Source organism: Alosa sapidissima, chromosome 24 (assembly GCF_018492685.1).
Source record: "Alosa sapidissima isolate fAloSap1 chromosome 24, fAloSap1.pri, whole genome shotgun sequence".
Lineage (NCBI taxonomy): Eukaryota > Metazoa > Chordata > Actinopteri > Clupeiformes > Clupeidae > Alosa > Alosa sapidissima.
The window spans coordinates 30,431,527-30,455,482 of NC_055980.1; the positions used below are offsets into that span (position 1 = coordinate 30,431,527).

At 44.3% G+C, this 23,956-nt stretch overlaps 1 protein-coding gene across 1 annotated transcript in view; it reads left to right on the plus strand.

The window, feature by feature from the left end:
• Window positions 1-23,956, plus strand: part of LOC121699803 (rho GTPase-activating protein 23-like) — a gene marked incomplete at its 3' end in the record, with an annotated part of 122,733 nt that overhangs the window by 14,911 nt on the left and 83,866 nt on the right. The window contains exon 2 of the mRNA XM_042082237.1: window positions 16,983-17,165. Coding sequence (XP_041938171.1) covers window positions 16,983-17,165 — 183 coding nt within the window. The remainder of the gene's footprint in view (window positions 1-16,982; window positions 17,166-23,956) is intronic.

The window sequence follows — 23,956 nt, forward strand, 5'->3', positions numbered from 1 at the left end:
CACATTTGTGTAAATTCATTCCTAGGTAATCACCATGACCAAAATTGAACTTTTTTTTTTACTTTGAATCTTGAAAAAAAAAATATTGACCTACCTACCGACCCATTTTTATTTTTTTTTGGCTGTTACTGCAAACAAAAATATTTTTAAGGATGGCCTGGTTTCTGTTAATTGAGTTATTTCCTGCACACCTGTTCCCAGTCTATCAATCACACTCACTATTTAAACCAATCATCCTCACTATTTAAACCCTGTCTCTTCTTGTGCTCACTATTTAAACCCCGTCTCTTCTTGTGCTCACTATTTAAACCCTGTCTCTTGTGCTCACTATTTAAACCCTGTCTCTTCTTGTGCTCACTATTTAAACCCTGTCTCTTGTACTCACTATTTAAACCCTGTCTCTTGTGCTCACTATTTAAACCCTGTCTCTTGTACTCACTATTTAAACCCTGTCTCTTGTGCTCACTATTTAAACCCTGTCTCTTCTTGTGTTCTTTACTGGATTATTTTGAACTTTTCAGTCACATCATGTAAGTCCTTGTCAAGTCTATATCTTAGGTGTACTCTGTGTCAAGCTTTGTTTTTTGTGACTTTTAACTGTTTTTGGATTTCCTTTTGCCTTTTGGGATTTAATCTGATTTTTGGAGTTTTGAAACCTTCTGAGTGTTGGCCCTGCCTGTTTTGTGGAGTTTGCAAACTGCCAAAAAAAAAGCTCACTGTAAAAGAACAAGGGTTCGCTGGCCTGTTCTTCTTCTTCAGTGAGTTTTTTTAGCAGTCTGCAAACGGAGTGCATTACCACCACCATCTGCTGGACTGAGGTGTAATGGCAAGTGTACCCTTCAGCCTCGTGATGGCCGCCGGGTGAATAAGGCGAATTGGGAAATTATTATATTGTTGGGTTATTGGAAAGTTATTGCATTATCAGGTTTTAACTGTGTGTGTGTGTGTGTGCATGTGTTTGGGGGAGGAGAGCAGTGTGGTGTGTGTGTGTGTGCGTGCGTGGGTGTGTGTGTGTGGGAGGAGAGCAGTGTGCTGTGTGGTGATCCATTTGTCAGAGGCTGCAGTGACTGGATGGGGGGAGACATAGAGCGAGCAGGGGAGGAAGAGAGAGAGAGAGAGAGATTGAGATGGAGAGAGAAAACAAGAGAGAGAGAGATGGAGAGAGAGAGAGGGGCGGAGAAAGTTTGAGACTCCAGCTGATGTGTGTGTGTGTGTGTGAGAGAGAGAGATGGACTGGTGGTATTGTGACAGGATGTCCGTGTAGCAGGGAGCTCCCCTCTCACACGCACTTGGAATCTGGAGTCTGTGGATGTACAGTATCTTAGCGACTGCTGCTTCCGCGAGTGAGTGAGTGTATGTGTGTGATGTCTGTGTGTGTGTGTGTGTGTGTGTGTGGATATATCTTAGCGACTGCTGCTTCCGCGAGTGAGTGAGTGTGTGTGTTTATGATTGTGTGTGTCTAAGTGTTTTTATCTGTACGAATGTGAGTGTAAATGAGCTCAAGTGTGTGTGTCAGCGTGTGTGTGTGTGTTAGCGTGTGTGTGTGTGTAAGTGTGTGTGTGCTAGTGTGTGTGTGCGTGTGTGTGTGTGTTAGCGTGTGTGTGTGTTAGCGTGTGTGTGTTAGCCTGTGTGTGCGTGTGTATGTGTGTGTGTGTGTACAGTGGGCAGTGCTTCGACTTGGCCAGCTTCACTCGCGGTCCGCGTGTGGGATCACGCGGTATCACGCAACTTTAATTTGTATTTTTCCAGTGAGACGCTGCAACAACCCAAACAACCGGTAGATGGCTCAAGTGAGCAGGGTGTCTCGTAAAAAGAAATGGAGCCTGGAAAACCCTACACAGACTTCACTACAGACTTTAGCAGACTGGTTTAGAAATAATTTAATAGCCAGAAATATGCCTGCCCTGCCCTAATAAAGAAATATTTGGTTAACTGCGAGTGAATCCCGTTTGCAGCCGTAGAAGAAACGCAGGACAAATGAAACATTCTGGTTTTCTCCGAGTGCAACGATGATAGACAGACATAATTTGGACAAAATATAGAGCATATTAACCTCCGTTGCTCAGCCAAATGCCTTCCTGTTACGTCCTGTTATCACGGAGTTAGCCTACAGGCGATAAACGATTTTTGATGGTGCAAGTTTACTTCATTAGCGGTTTATTTATTTTTTTGATTATTAATTATTATTATTATTTTGAGTGTTTTTCAGTTAAAGGTTTGACTTTGTGCTTATTCAGTAGAGCATTTAGTGCTCTCCCCAATCCCAGACGTTCACATTGCATGTTTGTTTGTAATGGATGCAACCGCGAGATAGGCTATGCATTTGACAATGAGTTGTTAACAGAACCAAGACATATAGCCCAGCAGCAATCTAGGGACTGGTCGTTATTTATTGAAGGGGCCACCGGAGGAATTTTGAGTGCTTCAGTTGGAAGTTGCATGACCCTCTCTTGTCTGCTAGAAATTGTTCAATGACCCTCCGAAAGGAATTGTTAAAAAAGACATGACCCTCCCCTGCCAATTGTCTTCCGCCCGCGCCACAGCCACACACTTTGTGATAACGTTCTTAAATCAATCTTTCCCGTGAGCTTGCATGCTACCAGTCCTTCCTTTTCAAATGTGTTGCGCCTGTTTGCACAATTTCACAAATAATCATATGTGATTAATAATATGACAAATAATCCCTGTGCACGGGGACCGAAATAATGCATGCCAACTTTTTCCGTGTTTATCACGTATTTTAACTTTCCCCCGCTGTCTTGCCGTTTTAATGTTTTCCCGTAGAATATCCCATATTTTAATACTCTCATAACAGCCCTGCCATCGGGCCTGTCTCTGTGTTGCCCTGTTGCTACCCCTTGCCCTTCCAACGAAACAGATGTCTTCAAATCATCGTTTTCCTTGCTTGAAGGCGAACTTCGAGTGATGTTAACCTATTTAAGTTTAACGGCGTGATTGTCGTGAGAGCACGATTCATTGGCGCTTGCATGTTCGGCCTTACGTGCGCACCTGAGGCTACTCAGCTACAAGAGAAAGAATTTCCCCTGTTTGTATGTTCACTGCAAGTTGGCCTACCATAACTTACCAACTTTGCACTGTAGACCCTAACTGGCTATTTATATTTTTCTGTGAAATAAGCAAATGTATTTGTTCAACTTTATGAAGCAGAATTACACATAGGCTACTTGGAACATAATACATTTGACAAAGGACAGATGTATGTTGCTAGCAGGGCTCGAAATTAACTTTTTTTCTCAGTGTCCCGAAGCTGTCCCGAATTCTACTTGGCACTGTCCCGGACTTAACCACCAGTGTCCCAAATTCAAGTTCTTTTTTTCCCATTCTACATAATAAACAGCATAATAATCAGTAACTTGCATCACTTAATTAACTCGTTCTGGTCCACCATGTCAGATCTGAACAATTTATTAAACACCATTTTATTAACATTAATCATCTGCTGTTTCACACAACACTCATTTTCAGAGATTGCGCTTTTGGCTCTTTTTTGAGGTTGCACTAGACGTTCTCATTGTCAATCGTTTTGACTGACAGGGTTGTAAAACATTACGTCAATAATCTATTTTCACGTGTCTTTAATTTCAATGTCAGTTTGGTGTGATGTCATGGCCACAGATCTCAGTGAAAACAACCCTCTTGTGCACACTCAAATGCGTTCCCAATTAAATAAAGTAGCAAAACGGAGTTAGATCTGCTGCAACTATCCCGATGTAACAAGCTGTTTTGACATTGTAAACATTCTCGACGAGTGTAAAGCAGTTTGCAGTTGCCACAACGTCGTCTATTGATGGAAAACATAGCGAGCGGTCTATGATAACCTAAATGCTCGGCAGGCCAGATTAAAGTGCGTGGCGGGCCGGATCTATGATAAACTAATAAATGCTCGGCGGGCCGGATTAAAGTGCGTGGCGGGCCGCAGTTTGGACACCCCTAGCCTTAGAACTGCCACAGCGAAATGTCAAATGCTAACTTAAATAACTGTTATCATTGTTATAGGCTACCTTGCAACACTATCGTTTTGTCAAATCGCAGTTGCAGTAGGCTATTTAGCTCAGCATGATATTGGTGACGTTTGTCTGTCACTGACAGAAAACACGCAGCGTTTTAGTCAGAGAGGACTGTCATCTCGTCTGTCATGAAAACAAATGCCATTTACCTGCCTGCTAGTTAGGTAAGTTAACCTCTATATCGGAAAGTGACCCATTAGGCCTACCGCCGTTACTTAATATTCATTTAACCAATTAAATGGCGGATTCCTAAGGAAACGCAAGCACCCAGCCCATTTGGGTATCTTACTATATTTGTACCAAAAATAACATTGTAGCCTACCATGATTTGAAGAGCAGTAGCCTAAACAGTGTTGTAAGGCTGCGTGTAGGCTACAAAACCACTTATTTACAGATCAGCTGGCTGACGCTGCTTTTGCCAGCTGTCCGTTACGCCAGGTCAAATGTTGTATCATTTTATCCAGACGAGAAAGATACGTTTAGATTCCCATGTGAACAGTTTAGAAAAAAGTACCTATTTTGAAATTTGCTTTGCCATTTTTTCTACTGTCCCAGAGTTGTCCCAGACATCATTCTATTGTGTCCCGGAAGCATTTTTTATGGTCCCCGGGACGTCGGGACATCGTTCATTTCGAGCCCTGGTTGCTAGTGACAAAATATTAACTTTCAGTGTTTTACGATGTCTTTGTCATGGGGAAGTGTTTTTCCCCATGCATTTATTCTAGGTTACTGTCAGTGATTGACGCGAGAGAAGCGGGGTCTGTGTTGTGTTGCGTTGCGTTAATTTATTTTCATTGGGCATACCGTGCCGTGCCATCCACAGCTCTTCAGTTCTGACAAAGCCGAAATTACTCCTTTTGAAACAATGAGTGCAGGAAGCGCGTTTGTATGGTTATATTGCTTGACGGGGGGGATCCCAAGCAGCTTTCAGCCATAAGGCTACTTTAAGAACATTTCAATTCACCCGACACTAATATTCAAAATGTTGAAAACTATTTTGGCATAGCCTATAAAGCAGTTTAATTAAATGGAATGTTAGTTGTAAACAAACGAGCTACTTGGTGAGGCTTGGCCTCACAGATGTGCTCGTGCCTAAAATCTTCACGATAGGCCTATTAACTAACCACCCGATTCACGTTGGCTGGGGGGAAGGGGGGCCATCAGACATTTGTGCCCAGTTTATCCGGCCCTGCCCCCAACAAATCACACCTTCCCACCTCTGACAGCTTAAAAGAAGTCAAGAGGACTCCTTACTCACAGACCTATTCACAAACCTGCGGCATTTTGCCGTGTTTTGAAATCCTATGCAGCTACAGGAGCTTCCAATCGTGAGGAAGCAATTTTGCATTGTAGGCATAATTAACATGCAATAACGCCGCCAACAATAACCAAAACTAGGCTAATCATTGTCAACATGTAAATTAAATGTAACATTATTGTGAATCAATGTTCTCTTTTGCAAACGTAGGCATAGTAACAGAATAATTTAATAATGTTACAAAGATACTATGTTTCATTAGGCTACTAGGCTATTTGTTTTGCCTTGATTCATTTAGGCTAGGCCTTTTTATTCAGGGGCCGTATTCACAAAGAATTTTAAGGCTAAAAGTAGCTCCTAACTGGCGAATTTAGGAGCAACTCCTAAAAATAATGGGCGTGTCACTCCTAACTTTAGGACTCCTAATTTTTTCACAAAAAGTAATTCACGAAGCATTTTAGACCTAAAAGTAGCACCTAAGTCTGGGACAGCTTAAGTCGAGAGGACTCCTAACTCACTAAGACCTATTCATAAACAGCTTTTTTGTAGCATTTTACGTTGCGATGTTTTGAAATGCGTAGCCTATGCGCAACAGGAGCTTCCAATCGCGAGGGAACAATTCATAAAAGGGATGCAATAACGCCACCAACAACAACCAAAACTACTCATTGTTCACATGTAAATGAATTGTAACGTTTCATTGTGAATCAAATTAAAATGTTCTCCTCTTTGCAAACGTAGCCTAGGCATATGGTGACAGATTAATTTAATAATGTTGCAAAGGTAGGCTACTGCATCAATCCATAGGCCTATGTTTCATTAGGCTACTAGGCTATTTGTTTTGCCTTACTCTTTATTCATTTAGGCTAGGCCTTTTTATTCAGTTATTAATCATCTTCCGTCCTTCGCACTACTTGTGTAGCGCACGCATTCTCCGACCTGTCACCTGTCACTCATCATCGGAAGAGAGTTGTTTGGAATTCCCGCGTTACAATCGTCAGCCAATCAAGGTGGTCACTTCAGTCAAGCTCGTGCATGAGTAATGACGTCATCCATAGCCACGAAGACTCACTCCTAGTTTAGGAGTTGTCTGAAAGGCTTTGTGAATAACTTTTAAGAGAAAACTCCAAGCTAAAATCTTTAAGTGCGATTTAGGAGTAGCCTACTCCTAGTAGTAAGATAAAAGTCTTTGTTATTCATCATCTTCCGTCCTTGTGTAGCGCACACATTCTGAGACCTGTCACCTGTCACTCATCATCGTAAGGGAGGTGTTTGGAATCATGCCCGCGTTACAATCATCAGCCAATCAAGGTGGTCACGCTTGCCCATTTACCCAAATTAATGGTCGAATATTACTGATGATCATTGTTATTTAAGAACATGCAGTGTGCGTAGGGTACCAAAAACATTTTGTTCGTAAAAAAAGCATCATAACGCACATTCCGGCGGGTCTGTTATTTACTGTAGGCTGCTTAAACCACAGGCCTTTATTTTGGGCATTCATTCATTCATTCAACCTTTATTTATTCTCGGAGGGTCATTGAGGGAAGCAAAAACAAAAGGTCAAAAGGGATAAAACAAAAGGTGAAGTGAAATCTGCAACTATTTCAGATACATCGTGAATAGTGAAGGCAAGCCATCAGGTACACAGAGGCCCGTTTGTGAAATATGTTTCAAAGTCATTTAAAAGCAGTAGGCTACGCATGGAACTTGGCTAAACACCTCACAGACATATCCCAACATTTTTGTTCAAAGAACGACAGGTTAACGAATATGCTATAGAAAACACGACTACATGGTTAGTGCCAAGTTCTTCTCTTCTGTTTTTAGTCTAGCCTAAGTGAAACGAGTATGGTTCTCTGGGATAAAGCGAACCTTCCTTCATCAATGAATTTTGACGAGACATAACGAGCTGTAATCATTTTGACAAGACATAACGAGCTGTAATCATAGGGTGCTAACGTGATGAAAGCGCAATGTTTACGCCAGAATAACATTACCATAACTTGTAAACAATCTATTTCATGTTCGGTCAGTACTACTGGTAATATTTGTCATGGCATGTAGACTGCAATTTGTATAATAAGTATTGCCCAGATGTAGGATAGGCTACCTGAAATGCGCTAATTAAAGCCCACAGCATATAATACCACCAAAGCGTGTTGAGTCCTAATAATAATAGCGGCTTATTGTTACGTGGTAGCAAATCATGTTATCAAAGAAATAGACGTAATGTAGGAATGCACACAGATATATTGCAACAGGTAATGGTGTAGGCCTATCTGACGAAGACCTGAGTGGTTGGAACGTTGTACTTGTACACTGGGAGCAAAGAAGACTATCCTCACATTTTCCCCTTTGCAACTGTCAAAGAAATCCCATGAACACGGGAAGGCCTAGGGTAGCCTATACTGTACATCAGATGGCCTAAAGATTAGGCCCCTCTGCATAGCATTCAGTGATTTGCATGCAGTAATTTTAACACTGACCTTGATCTAGCCTAGTTTGGCTATTTAAAGCTACTTTATTGGCAAAACACAACACAATGTAAATGAACTATAACAAAAAATAAAGGACTTAATCACACAAAGTAGGCCTACTATTTTACTGACTATAAAAATAATAATTATGTAGGAAGTTTAGAACCCAGAATTGACCTGCACACTACAAAAGTGCACCGAATTCAACACAAATGACTCAATACACTTGGAGGAGGTATTAGTCCTTTCTTTTCCAGATATCTTAGGATTTCGCCATAGTATCGTTTCAGTATCGAGCATTGTGATATTTATGGCAGGTATCGTATCGAAGTCATAATTTTGGTATCGTGACAACACTACCGCTGACCACCTCACACATTTCTCTAGATTTTGCAACAAACTTACATGACACAATGCCATAAAATATGCCAGTTTTAGGACACAGAATAATGTTTGTAATGATACCAGGTAGGCTTACGTTTAACAGTACCTAACAAGTGTAATGAGCTATTCATTGTCGAAGGTCCATGGTGAAGTAAAATTCTTACTTTGGAAAACAAACATTTGCCGATATCATCGCCGATCATCAGAATATTGCAACAGATTCTGTGTTCTGGACTGCAGGTAACTTGTTAAGCCAGTGGTTCTCAAACTTTTATTTCATTCCCCACTTTGATTAAGTGGCATGACTGATGATAGTGGAGATAACGTGTTATCCCGAGGCTTTTGCAAGTCAGCATCTTCGACGGTAGTCTATTAAAAATATTAAGTAGTCTATTAAATTATAAGCTTTCGATGTCCCAAACGGAGAGCCATACTTTATTGTTTTTAACGATCTCTATGCTACTCACAAAAATGTAGGCATGGGGACATGATGAAGTAGGCTATCCAACTGTCGTGTGTTAAATTATTGGGATTACGAGCCAGTGGTTTTCAAACATTATGTGTGACTTGGACATCTAACTAAATGCAACAGGCTCATATCGTCCTCGCATTCGCAAAATGAGGACCAGTGCTTCGTCAAATTGCAAATAGCTATTCGTTTTAACGATTTTTTATGATAGTATGAAGTGCTTTTTGTATAGGCTACTATCTTAATCTTGGAATATGGGGAGGGAAGTGGCGCGTCTGCAGTCAGCCAAATATGAATGTAATTCTGCGGCATGAAGCAGATGTATTTGTTTATTGTACAGAAAAATAAAAATGACATGTCAAGCAGTCAATTGACTACATTGCAGTCAAGAAGTAGGGCAAATTAAGACACTGTTTTGATTTGCGTAGTTGCGTTACCCACAACACTGACAATAACATAGACAGCAAATTAAGATATTTGTTCGTTTTGTGGAGCGGCACCGGTAGGCTATCAAAAGCAGATTTCGATTTTCGCTACCACTGTGTAGTCAAGCCTTAAGCCATACCCAAATAGCCTTAATCGAGGTAATGTTTAATTACGATTTATTTTGTTATTGAATTCGTAGGCTGGGATTCCTCTCGGTAACAATTACGTTTAAAGGTAGCTTCTGCTTTTTCAGAAGAGCGTACAGAGCGATGTACAGTGGCAGAGCGACGCACAGTGGCTGAAAGTGGTACTAAAGCTTCACGCAGCTTCACGCCTCGTAATGCGCGACTGAAGTGGTCATTTGAAAGCGATGCCCACTGTATGTGTGTGTGTGTGTGTGAGAGAGAGAGTGAGCTCCATGGGGCCTATGGTAGGGGAGATCTATGGGCCGTTGCCTGTGTGTGTGTGTGTGTGTGTGTTAGCGTGTGAGGTCAGTATTCCCAGAGAGGTCAGTATTCCCAGAGAGGTCAGTTTTCCCAGAGAGGTCAGGATTCCGTAGCTCACCCTCCCTTCAGTATTCCCAGAGCAACTCCACATAGTGTGTGTGTTAGCGTGTGAGGTCAGTATTAGAGGTCAGTATTCCCAGAGCAACTCCACATAGTGTTTTGTTTTTGTTTGGGGGACAAGCTGAAACTTTGTTTTCAGTTTCCAGTGCCTGGGCTGCTTACAGAGGCCGTTTGTTTACAGCTGTGTCTGTGTGTGTGTGTGTGTGTGTGTGTGTAGAGTTTTCAACACTCAGAGTTGCAGACTGTAGAAGCCCTCACTGTTCTTATTAGGGCCCAAGCACAGTGTAGAGAGTGTGTGTGTAGGGTGTGTGTGTGTGTGTAGGGTGTATGTGTGTGTAGGTTTTGGATGTGTGTGGAGGGTGTGTGTGTGTAGGGTGTGTGTGTAGGGTGCATGTGTGTAGGGTGTGTGTGTGTAGGGTGTATGTGTGTAGTGTGTGTGTATAGGTGTAGGGTGCATGTGTGTAGGGTGTGTGTGTGTAGGGAGCATGTGTGTAGGGTGTGTGTGTAGGGTGCATGTGTGTAGGTGTAGGGCGTGTGTAGGTGTAGGGTGTGTATGTGTAGGGTGCATGTGTGTAGGGTGTGTGTGTAGGTGTAGGGTGTGTGTGTAGGGTGTGTGTGTAGGTGTAGGGTGTGTATGTGTAGGGTGCATGTGTGTAGGGTGTGTGTGTAGGTGTAGGGTGTGTGTGTAGGGTGCATGTGTGTAGGTGTAGGGTGTGTATGTGTAGGGTGCATGTGTGTAGGGTGTGTGTGTAGGTGTAGGGTGTGTGTGTAGGGTGTGTGTAGTGTAGAGAGCTGTGTGTGTGTGTGTGTGTGTAGTGTAGAGAGCTGTGTGTGTGTGTAGTGTAGAGAGCTGTGTGTGTGTGTGTAGTCTAGAGAGCTGTGTGTGTGTCTGTAGCTGTGTGTGTGTGCAGTGTAGCGTAGAGAGCTGTGTGTGTGTGTGTGCAGTGTAGAGAGCTGGGTGTGTAGTGTAGAGAGCTGTGTGTGTGTGTGTAGTCTAGAGAGCTGTGTGTGTGTCTGTAGCTGTGTGTGTGTGCAGTGTAGAGAGCTGTGTGTGTGTGTGTAGTCTAGAGAGCTGTGTGTGTGTGTGTGTGTGCAGTGTAGTGTAGAGAGCTGTGTCTGTGTGTAGTGTAGCGTAGAGAGCTGTGTGTGTGTGTGTAGTGTAGCGTAGAGAGCTGTGTGTGTGTGTGTGTGTAGTGTAGTCTAGAGAGCTGTTTGTGTGTGTAGTGTGTGTGTGTGTAGTGTAGCGTAGAGAGCTGTGTGTGTGTGTAGTGTAGTCTAGAGAGCTGTGTGTGTGTGTGTAGTGTGTGTGTGTAGTGAAATGTGTTTTATGAGGAGAGGCAGGGTTAGGGTTAGATTTGGTTTAAACTCCAATCTAGGGCTTTTTTTGGTGTGTGTGTGTGTGTGTGTGTGTGTTTATAAGTGTGTGTGTAAGTGTGCACAGTATGTGTGGTGTGTGTGTGTGTGTGTAAGTGTGTGTGTGTGTGGTGTGTATATGACTGTGTGTGTGTGTGAGGTGTGTAAATGACTGTGTGTGTGTGTGTGTGTGTATGTGTAATGATAGGGTGAGTATTCTTGGTGCTGAGAGGAACTGTGCGGTCGAAACTCAACATGCTGGGACCTGTCTCTGCCTCCCTACTTTACCTATTCTCTCTTTCCCTCCCTCCCTCTTTCCCTCTCTCTCTTTCCCTCCCTCTCTCTCTTTCCCTCCCTCTCTCTTTCCCTCTCTCTCTCTCTTTCCCTCCCTCTCTCTTTCCCTCTCTCTCTTTCTCTCTCTCTCCCTCCCTCTCTCTCTCTCTCCCTCTCTCTCTTTCTCTCTCTCTCCCTCCCTCTCTATCTCTCTCTCTCTCTCTCCCTACTTTACCCATTCTCTCTCTCTCTCCCCCTACTTTACCCATTCTCTCTCTCCCTCCCTCTCTATCTCTCTCTCTCTCTCCCTACTTTACCCATTCTCTCTCTCCCTCCCTCTCTATCTCTCTCTCTCTCTCCCTTGCTTTCCTTTCTCTCTACCTGACATTCCTCTCTATCTCTCTCTCTTCAGGTCTGAACAGGCCCTGCTCAATGTTGTTCAGGGAATGTACAGCTCTATCAGACATTGAAACTCACACACACACACACACACACACACTGTCTCTCTCTCTCTCTCACACACACACACACACACTCTCTCTTTCTCTCTCTCTCCCTCGCTAACACACACACATACACACATTGTATTACTTCCACTGTGATTCCACTTTATAAATCTACAGTACTTTCATTAGGAATCAACTTTTCTGAATAATCCAACAGATGTAGGTAGTACAAGTGCAACGGTACAGGAAACAACATGTCTATTCCAGATAAACATGTTTCCTAGAACCTCTGGTATGGAACAGTACTTTTGACAATATAACTATATAATATTTTAACTTTTTGACCATTCTGAGAGATGTCAGTGTCTGTGTTTGCAATTCCAGAGGTGTTTACATGTGAATGAAAGCATTCTATTCAGAGCAGACAGTAATGTGTTCCAATTCCAGAGGTGTTTACAGGTGAATTAAAGCATTCTATTCAGAGCAGACAGTGTGCTGTAGATCTGCACATCCTCTGTGTGGGATCTGAGTAGCTTTGAGGTCCAAAGTCTGTCATGTCTGTGTAGGGTGTATGTGTGTAGGGTGTGTGTGTGTGTAGGTGTAGGATGTGTAGGGTGTGTAGGTGTAGGGTGTGTGTGTGTAGGGTGTGTTTGTGTGTAGGTGTAGGATGTGTGTGTGTGTGTAGGGTGTATGTGTGTAGGGTGTGTGTAGAATGCAACATGTATATTAGCCTAACTTAAACATGCTTAACTAGTATCAATTTAAAGATCTAGCCAGTCTCTATGCTGTTTTCATGGACAGCAAGAATCCGCTTTGTTCTACCCACGTTATCTCCAGTGGTTCAACAGTTTCACTTGCGCAGATGCGCACACACATTGAATGAGCGCTCACACCACTACCCCCAAATGCTATGCCTCTTCATTTGATAACACTAAATTAAGAAATGTTTCCTATTCTGGAAAATGTTTCGTTTTTTTTTTCTTTTGGTCCGTGGTTACATGATACCATTCAATTGTGGCGCAAATTATCAGCAATCTCTTCATCAACTAACCCTGCAGATCATACAGAGAAAGCAGGCTTTTTCTCTGGTGGTGGTGGAGCTGACCAGACATCTGAGGCTTCAGGCGTTACAGATTTACCATCATCCATTGCATCTGGCCTCTGAAAAAAGCTTTTAAGGCTAGTGTACCTGGGCCTGGCCATGTTTGAACCGTCTCACTCATTCGTTCGTTGTTTATAACAGACGTTTTAAGCGAGCGCTTTATTTGAAATGCAGCATATGCGTATTCTTGCTTTAGTATAGGCCTACATTTTAGACTTATTCTCAAATTCAGATTGTGTTAGGGGTCGGGATTATTAGCCAATTTCAATCGGATAGTTTGAATGGAGAGATTTAATTTTGACATTTAATTTTTTTTCCGGCCAATGTCCGGCAATTACCAGACAACGGAAACCCTGGTGCACACACACACACACACCTCCCTGATGGCCTCACCCTGAGTTGAGGAAACCCTGGTTACATACTCCAAGTTCCCGAACGGTAGCACGGCAATGTGGCGTCAAAATGACGTAGATCTCGCTGGTGCTGAACCAGGTAGCACGGGGCCAGGTAGCGCATGGTAGCACGGGGCCAGGTAGCGCATGGTAGCACGGGGCCAGGTAGCGCACGGTAGCACAGGGCAGGTAGCGCCAGGTAGCGCATGGTAGCACGGGGCCAGGTAGCGCACGGTAGCACGGGGCAGGTAGCACGGGGCAGGTAGCGCATGGTAGCACGGGGCAGGTAGCACGGGGCAGGTAGCGCATGGTAGCACGGGCCAGGTAGCGCACGGTAGCACGGGGCAGGTAGCGCATGGTAGCACGGGGCAGGTAGCGCATGGTAGCACGGGGCAGGTAGCGCACGGTAGCACGGGGCCAGGTAGCGCACGGTAGCAAGGGGCAGGTAGCACGGGGCCAGGTAGCACGGGGCAGGTAGCGCATGGTAGCACGGGGCCAGGTAGCACGGGGCAGGTAGCGCATGGTAGCACGGGGCAGGTAGCGCACGGTAGCGCACCACTCTATTTTCTACAGCTGAGCATGCCAAAATAGATCTATCTATCTATTGAAAACTAGATGATAATGATGGTGGTTGTGAATAGCAGCAACTGAAGTCTGAAGTATCATCACCGAGGCTAGCTTTTACTGGCATTGCCATTGACGCCAATACTGCTGACTGCTTCTTCTACTGTGTAAAGTAGGTATCAATAGACTTTTCACAACAGCAACACCTCTGTTCGGGAGAATATTGCAACTAGTGTCACGACCACCACGAGTATCAGGCAAGTAAAAATGGTTACGGCGCTCCCATGACGTCACATTGTCGCGCTACAGGTCGGGAATGGCGAGTATGTAGGGGCCTTTAGAGATATTGACCTAAAGTGTGTTGAAACATGATACCGAGTGTGAACGTATGTCTCATAGCTCATCTCAGCTTGTCCCCTGCACTCAGAAATCTGGTGCTAGTCAGTACACTACACCCTAGTGTGTGTAGGGTGTGTGTGTAGCGTGTGTGTGTAGGGTGTGTGTGTGTAGGGTGTGTTTTAGAGCCAAGATAGAGCCATTTAAAAGACCAAAGGTTCTCAGGTTCTTTCTGCTAACTGCACTGAGTTACAAATTCTCAATATGCCTTTAAATTATTCTACCTTGTGTATTTTATTTTGTCTTTTTCATTATTCTTTATTTTTAAATGATTTTGTGCATTTTATGTTTTCTTTTTTATTATGATCTTTACCTTTTAAAATATTATTTGACTATTGGCCTTCTATGCTTTTATTTGCTATTCCTGTTTGCTTTTGTTTATGTAAAGCACAATGAATGACCTCTGTGTATGAAATGCGCTATATCAATAAACTTGTGTGTGTGGTGTGTGTAGGTGTAAGGTGTATATGTGTAGGTGTAGGGTGTGTGTGTGTAGGTGTGGGGCGTGAGTGTGTAGGGTGTGTGTGTAGACTGTGTAGAGTGTGTGTGTGTGTAGGGTGTGTGTGTAGTAGAGTGTGTGTGTAGTAGAGTGTGGCTACGGGTCAGGTCGGGTGCGGTTCGGGTTGGGACACATGGGGGCAATATGGTTCGTGTGGTGTGTGTGTGTGTGTAGGGTGTGTAGGTGTAGGGAGTGTGGGGAGTGTGTGTGTGTAGGTGTAGGGTGTGTGTGTGTGTAGGTGTGGGGAGTGTGTAGGTGTAGGGTGTGTGTGTGTGTGTAGGTGTGGGGAGTGTGTAGGTGTAGGGTGTGTGTAGGTGTGGGGAGTGTGTGTGTGTAGGTGTGGGGAGTGTGTAGGTGTAGGGTGTGTGTGGGGAGTGTGTGTGTGTAGGTGTAGGGTGTGTGTAGGTGTAGGGTGTGTGTAGGTGTAGGGTGTGTGTAGGTGTGGGGAGTGTGTGTGTAGGTGTGGGGAGTGTGTAGGTGTGGGGAGTGTGTGTGTAGGTGTGGGGAGTGTGTGTGTGTAGGTGTAGGGTGTGTGTAGGTGTGGGGAGTGTGTAGGTGTAGGGTGTGTGTGGGGAGTGTGTAGGTGTAGGGTGTGTGTAGGTGTAGGGTGTGTGTAGGTGTGGGGAGTGTGTGTGTAGGTGTGGGGAGTGTGTGTGTGTAGGTGTGGGGAGTGTGTGTGTAGGTGTGGGGAGTGTGTGTGTGTAGGTGTAGGGTGTGTGTAGGTGTGGGGAGTGTGTAGGTGTAGGGTGTGTGTGTGTGTGTAGGTGTAGGGTGTGTGTAGGTGTGGGGAGTGTGTGTGTAGGGTGTGGGGAGTGTGTAGGTGTAGGGTGTGTGTGTGTAGGTGTGGGGAGTGTGTAGGTGTGGGGAGTGTGTGTGTAGGGTGTGTAGGTGTGGGGAGTGTGTGTGTGTAGGTGTGGGGAGTGTGTGTGTGTAGGTGTAGGGTGTAGGTGTGGGGAGTGTGTGTGTAGGGTGTGTGTGTGTAGGTGTCGGGAGTGTGTAGGTGTGGGGAGTGTGTGTGTAGGGTGTGTGTGTGTAGGTGTGGGGAGTGTGTGTGTAGGTGTAGGGTGTGTGTGTGTAGGTGTAGGGTGTGTGTGTGTGTAGGTGTGGGGAGTGTGTGTGTGTAGGGTGCAGGGTGTGTGTAGGTGTGGGGAGTGTGTGTGTAGGGTGTGTGTGTGTAGGGTGTGTGTGTAGGTGTAGGGTGTGTGTGTGTAGGTGTAGGGTGTGTAGGTGTGGGGAGTGTGTGTGTAGGGTGTGTGTGTGTGTGTAGGTGTAAGGTGTATGTGTGTAGGTGTAGGGTGTGTGTGTGTAGGTGTAGGGTGTGTGTGTGTGTAGGTGTGGGGAGTGTAGGTGTAGGGTGTGTGTGTGTGTAGGTGTGGGGAGTGTGTGTGTAGGGTGTGTGAGTAGGTGTAGGGTGTGTGTGTGTAGGTGTAAGGTGTGTGTGTAGGGTGTGTGTGTGTAGGTGTAGGGTGTGTAGGTGTAGGGTGTGTGTGTGTGTAGGTGTGGGGAGTGTGTGTGTAGGGTGTGTGTGTAGTAGAGTGTGTGTGTAGAGTGTGTGGCTACGGGTCAGGTCGGGTGCGGTTCGGGTTCGAACACATGTGGGCGATATGCATTGGAAGCTTTACATTTAAAATAGCTTATTATGTTGGGTAACCAACAGGTCTGCTTTACATGATGCAAACGTTTGTTTTTTGAGCATAAAATAAAATGTAAAAAAGACCTAACAGCTTTCTTCCTGTGTGCAAGATTTGTTTATGTAGCCTTGACAACGCATGTGCATTTCAGGCGGCATGTCTTGGGTGATATTAAAAAAAAAGTTGTTTTAAGACCAAAGAAAACTAAGCAAATTAAGTCTAGGCCTACTATGTGAAGGCAGTCCTATTTGCGTTGCATACTGTGGTAAAGTCATAGGCTACCGGTTGGTTATATGGTCGTCTCGTTCAACTGGAGGAGGATTTCCTCTTGTAGTTTCAAAGACTGTTGCAGTTCATTTCAAGACTTTTCGTCAATGGTAAGACTAGAATTCTACTTGCTTGGGCCTCTTGTTAATGTGTGCTGTGTGTGACCTGCGTGTGTGCACGCTCATCTGATTCTGTAGACAAGAATTCCATTTGTTGTTCCATTCCATTTGTAACTGAGGCATCATGTGCGTCGGGCTCGGGTCGGGTTCGGACATAAAAATGAAAATGCCTGTCGGGGTCGGGTTCGGACGCAACTCTGTCGGACACGGGCCGGGTTCGGACAGAAATTTGCGGCCCGAACCGCACTCTAGTATGTAGGGTGTGGTTATCTGTGCTGCTGGCTGCCTTGTTCTCTGTAGCACTGACGGGCTCATGATGTCCCTCATAGGCTTCCATACTCCGAGATGGGCTGGGCTCCTCCAATGAGAACCCTCGGCCGGTGCTGGAGGGCAGGGCTACGGTGCGGTGGGCGGGGCCAAGAACTCTGCTCTTGCAACGGACACACGCCGCTCAAGGTTTCGGATTCACACTCCGCCACTTCATCGTCTACCCACCAGAGTCTGCACTACGGGTAACACGCACGCACGCACGCACGCACGCACACACTCACACTAGGGGTGGCACGGTTCACAAAACCCACGGTTCGGTTCGGTTTGGTTCGTATCACGGTTATGATTTTCGGGTCTATATGGCTCTTGTGGTTATTTTTTTTCTTTTTTCAACACTTCAGAAATATACTTCAGCATATGATACTAATTATCCACTATTTAGGCTACAGTATTAAAAAATAGTTATATCATAATTGACTTGACTTTAAGCACATCATTGAGACCATCTCTGAGAAGAGGTGAGATTTTGATACAGCAAGAGTGAAGACATTGATGATTTCAAATTGCTTTTCATTTATTTGGCACTAACAAGTAGAATGTGTTATGGCCATCTACAAGGACTTTTGTTCCTTTTTAGCACAGTAAGATTGACTGAAATATTACAGAATATCTTATTTCTAAACATAGCAAAGCCTACCCGAGCTATGCAAGATAGCTTCTAGGCTACCACATAACAGTGACAAGCCCTGTAAATGCCGAATTTGAGGCCTCCTCTGGTTTCTCTAACAGGGCTATTTGCTCACTGAAACTGAATGTGTGGAGGACCCAACACACATTTTAATGATATTTTATTTTCGAGACCTTTTGAGATCTGTTATTACCTACCTGCTATTACCTGAGAGTAAAATTAGTTATTATTAGACTACTACACGCAGGGCTCTCAAGTGTCACGCATTGAGCGTGACAGTCACTCATTTCGGTCTTTAGTCACGCACTCCCGCCACACATTGTATTTCTCACGCAGAAAAACTACTTATAATACATTTAATATTCCGCAGCGCCCAAAACTTCCATGGCTGCAAAACGGCATTTTCACCAGCCAGTGGCCCACACGGGGACGCGCACGCACAGATAAAACTTCACACGCACGGAAATAACACGCACGTTTGTAGCCCCATTGGTGATGAACTCTAACTTTAATATGCATAAAGACTGAACCAAGAACATGGATATATCAATGCACAACTCCCAAAAAATGAATGCAATATGAAATATGAAAATGAAAAAAGAATAGCCTAGAATAGATCATCAGAGCAGCCGCTCCACGAACGTGTCTTAATTAACGTCATGCAGTTAACAAGGTGCGAAGGAGCTTGCTCTTCTCCACAACCCTGTCTATCACGTCATCAGCATCCAAGTTCATTACGACCTCTTTCTCTGTCGCCATCAGCATAAAGGCCTCCAAATTATCCTGTGACAATCGTGTCCTTAGATTCTTGATTAATTTAAGAGTGGAAAAACTCTGTTCGCATGCCACTTGAGTACATGACAGTGTTAGTAGGAATTTATATGCTAACCATATATTGTTGTAAGCACAGGTAAAGAGGTTTAACTGCTGAGAAGGAAATAGCAACAGATTGCACAATTCTTGCAGGTAGCACATTTCTTGCTCACCAGGTTTATTTCTGTATCTTCCTCTATCTCCACGACATCATCAAAGTCCGACGCTCTGACTGTGTACTCGTTTAGAGGAGACTTTTTCAGGCTGTCCCAATGCGTGGTGAGATGTGTCAATTCCAACTGTAATTTTTTGACTGTAGCATCTTCACTAAATTTAAGCAGACATTCACTTATGTTTCGAAGTGCATTTGGGGGCAGTTTATTAGCTTTTATAAGGGGAAAATTCCGAGGATCAAGGCATGCTAGATCGGCATACAATTCCCCGTGCTGAAGGAAGTAGACGCATTCGGTTTTGAAATTCCCAGAAGTCATTGCTTCATATAATTTTTGTAAACCAATAATAAAATAAAAGATACAGGCATATTTATTGTATTTCAATTTCAAACAATGCACTTTTTAAACATTTGATTGAATAAGGCTACAAAAGAATGTAGACTGATGTAAATATTGAGGGTCACCATGACTGTAGTATAGAGACTCATATCTGGTATAAATACTGATCAGTTTCCCTAACATGTAGGAGAAAGAGGGAGTTAGAGATAAATGGCTGATTTGAAGCCAATTAACACTATTGATGCTTGATAGTGGGCCTTACGATGAAGGGGCCGCGCGAACCCGACAAGCATGCCGCCCCGTGATTGGTCGGCCCAAACGGCCCACGAGAGGCCGCAGCCCTTCTGGCATCTGCCCAAATGCCAGACCGTCCAGTCCGTCACTGGCTGCGCTGCTCTCACTATGGAACCGAGCTTGTCTCCCCTGGGGTTCTTAGACGAGTCCGCCACTGATCAGCCAATCAAAAAAAAGAAAGGGGCTGCACAATAGCCAATCAGAAAATAGCACTATTGTATCTGGGTAAGATTTAACACAACAACCAATGAAAAAAAGCATACCCTGGAAGTGTTCACATGATTCTGCTACCGAAAGTTTCGTTCACACTCAGAGGAAACCACTGGAGCTTCGAGCATCACTTTGAGCAGTAAGTCATGTTTTAATGTTACAACAAATTCACAACTTGTTTGACACGAACAATGACAACTTGACTGCTGTTAGAAAATGTTTCCCAGATAATTAGCAGTTGTTCATGAGTGTCTGAACTTAGCCAACAGTTACAGCCTGTTCACCGACAACACCTGCTTAGAACAAGTAGTCATATTTTTGTTATCACACGATGACTGACAAATTGTCACATTATCACGCTTAAAGTGTTCAGGCACCGTCCCTAAATTCAGGCGTGAGCTGGTATGCTTAAGATTTAAAAACAGGCAATGATACAACATATGACGTCCTCATAAATGTCTGATAACTTCAAGCACAGACAATTTTTGTTGCTTTAAGCCCTGCATTATAAACATCTCTCTCTCACCAAATAGGCTTAATCATTTTATTAGCACTAAATAAATAAAGGTAAATAAATACTAAATCAATTAAAGTGTATTGCATAGTCAATGTTATAGGTCACTTTTAAAATATTTTCATATGTTATAATAATAATATAATAATAATATGTTATCATAATTATCCTGGCCATGGATGCTTTAATTATTGCATCTGTCTTTCAAAAATGTCAGGTAAAAAGCAATTAAGCATCCTCTCATTCGCCCTCAGAGGAAAGCCATTAAGCAATTAAGCATCCTCTCATTCACCCTGAGAGGAAAGCCCCTAATAGGCCAGGTTAGTGGCTGCAGGTTAGTGGATGCTCAGAGGTGGTGGTGAAAAGGCCCATTATTGAATTGCCAATGCCATGTGTCAAATCTTTTCTTCTGCAAGTCTGAGCAATTATAAATTATACTTATGTCCCATTTAGATTTTTTTTGCCCAATATTGCACATCATATACTTGCTCCTACATACTTTGGCCTATAATCAAATGCCTCTTTGGAAAGCTGAGACACTGCATTTTTTTGGAAAACAATTCGAATAACTGTGTGTGATGTACTGACAGAGTTACAGAGGCTAGAATATTGTTTCTTTCTGCCGGATAACAAGCATCTCTGAACTGACCACATTTCAGACCTCTAGGTCACTTGATATGACAGAACTGAGAACTGGGGTCGACGGGGAATGTCACTCTTGCCACCGTCGCCATGGAGCTGGGCAGGCCCACGCTGGGAGAACTCAACATGGCTGTGGAGGAGAGGAGGAGCACTCCTCAAAACTTGAGAGCCCTGTACACATCTGCTGTCACCTTAGAGTCAAATGTGTCATTATTAGCCTACCGCACGTCTCCAAATGTGTCATCATCAGCCTACCGCACGTCTCCAAATGTGTCATTATTAGCCTACCGCACGTCTCCAAATGTGTCATCATTAGCCTACCGCACGTCTCGGCTGCACACGTGAGAGTTGGTCAGAGCCGTGCCACTGGACGAGGGGCCGGTCATATAGCCTCCTGCTCCTCTTAATGATTGCACATATAAACTTGCAACTTCCAAACAGTGTTTGTGAGGGCTACTTTGTTAATATTTGGGAAACTGTGAGTAAGGGGCTGAGACCGCACACAATGTTCAGACCGGCCCAAAATGTTAACTTCAGAAACAATCTATTTCAGCTCACGATATTCAGACCGACCCAAAACTTTAACTTCAGAAACAATCTATTTCAGCTCACGATATTCAGACCGACCCAAAACTTTAACTTCAGAAACAATCTATTTCAGCTCACGATATTCAGATCGGCCCAAAACGTTAACGGCCCACCGGGAATCCTCCCGAGGCTCCCGATTAGCAACTCCGGGCCGGCACTAGCATAATGAATATGCGTTGAGCAATGCTTGCACACAGTCGCAGTTCTATCAACCACTCTTTCCAGTGTCATCAAAACTAAATATCACACTATGTTAACATAAAACATAAAACTAAACAATATAACATAAAACATAAAACTAAATCCCAAATGATCCCAGACTTATGTGACGCTGGCGCATCCTCCACCTCCTGGGTGGCCCTTGGGTGGCCCCCAACCCACCATACGATGCACACATGCCCCCATCAACACCATACGATGCACACATGCCCCCATCAACACCATATGATGCACACATGCCCCCAACCCACCATACGATGCACACATGCCCCCAACCCACCATACGATGCACACATGCCCCCATCAACACCATATGATGCACACATGCCCCCAACCCACCATACGATGCACACATGCCCCCATCAACACCATACGATGCACACATGCCCCCATCAACACCATACGATGCACACATGCCCCCAACCCACCATACGATGCACACATGCCCCCAACTGAAACAAGCAAACCGAACAGTTTTTTTTTTTTTCATGAATCATGCCACCCCTAGCGCGCACACACACACACACACACACACACACACACTATCATGCCAGTAAATGACAGAGAGAGGGGTGGAGAGAGAGAGGAATAGAGCAAGATGAAGAGAAAGAGAATGCATGAGAGAAAAAAAGACAGATAGAAAGAGATAATGGGTGAGACAAAGAGAGAGGAGGGGGAGAGAGGGATGAGAGAGTAAGAGGAGGAGGAGGAGGGAGAGAGAGGGATAAGAGAAAGAGAGGCGGAGGGAGAGAGAAAGAGGAGGGGGAGAGAGGGATGAGAGAAAGAGAGGAGGAGGGAGAGAGAAAGAGGAGGGGGAGAGAGAGGGATAAGAGAAAGAGAGAGGGGGGAAAGCGGGATGAGAGGAGAGAGAGGAGGATGAGAGAGAGGAGGATAAGAGAAAGAGAGGAAGAGGGAGAGAGAGAGGAAGGGAGAGGGAGAGGAGGAGGGAGAGAGGGAGAGGAGGAGGGAGAGGAGGAGGGAGAGAGGGATCAGCTGTTGGGTTGAACAAAGCTTCTGTTATTCCTCACAGGAACAGCTGCAAGTACAGGAGAATCCTGGTACACCACACACACACACACACACACACACACACACTCAGAGATGCACACACATACAGTACACACTCAGGCCCAGATGTACGTACATTTGCGAACGTGGCGTTATCAACGCCATGGACAAACCGCAGATTGCGAACGCAATCAGACCCAAGTTTCCGTCGTATTTATCAATCGTTCAATCCTTAGTGTAAACTGCGCCTTTCTCTGCCTTTCTCCGCCCATAAACGCAATTTACGAACGTCCACAACTGAATGGCAGCGCCTACATACAAGCGCAGTTGAATGAAGTTAACTGATGACAACATTAAAAATAATCAAACGTTTAGCGATCATGAAATAATACCATACGTGATAAGATGTCAACAAGCAGGGAGATAATGAAGATCAGTAGTTCTACTCAAACTACTTGTGCAGGTAGGCTATGGAAGATTGGTCAAATCTAGCAAGTAGGAAAGTTTAAGTGAATGACGTGAAAGTGAAAGTAAGACTTTTGAAAGGCCAACGAAAGTTAAGGTTGCTTTTGATAGTACTGCTTAAAAAACTGGTGTTCTAAATAGCGATTCTGTTGTCTTTGGTTCTCTTATTGACGCATTGAACTGCAATTTGGATTAACACCTGCTTTTACAAGACGGAAGTATAGTATTTAGGCGCAGAATAGACTTTCACAAGCAGTCTTTGTACATACCACGGAATACATAATTAGGCGCTATTTACTCTTCCACTCCCATCTCTTTACGCTAAACTCCCACGTTCCCCTGGATCCTCCCATGAATGCATATGCATGACACGAAAAACGCAATGTGCCCTTTTCAGCTCCTGCGACAAGCAGTTTGTGCTTTAACATCATTGCGGCCTGTTTGTACATACCTCACAATGATTTTACACGCACGTTGTGAAACAAATACGCCTGAGTGGGCGCAAAAGCGTTCTGGCCCTCAGACACACACACACATACACACTCAGACACACACATACACACACACACACCATAAAAGTCCTGGCAGAAAGCAATGCATCCGAGTTTTATAAATGCTTGTATTTTCAGGTCAACACTTAAAAAGTATTTCAAATATCATCCAGTTATCAATATATGTCTATGGAGTGTTGAATTCACTAGCTTTTCCCTTACATTTGTGAGTTTTGCAAAGGACTTTTACGGGCTTTTCCCAAATCACAGAAGTGAAGGAGAGAGAGAGGGAGAGAGGGAGAGGGAGAGAGAGAGAGGGAGGGAGGGAGGAAGAGAGGGAGGGAGAGGGAGAGAGAGAGAGGAAGAGAGGGGGAGAGAGAGAGAGGGAGGGAGGGAGAGAGAGAGAAGGAGGGAGGAAGAGAGAGAGAGGGAGAGAGAGAGAGAGAGAGGGAGGGAGAGAGTTGACGTAGAGGTAGCAGCAGAGAGTAGAAGCCATCAGGTGTTATTTAAACTAGATGTACCGCATATCGGTACAAAATATGACCGCTATGCGGATTAACGTACGTGCAGTAATAACCAAGCATGTCCG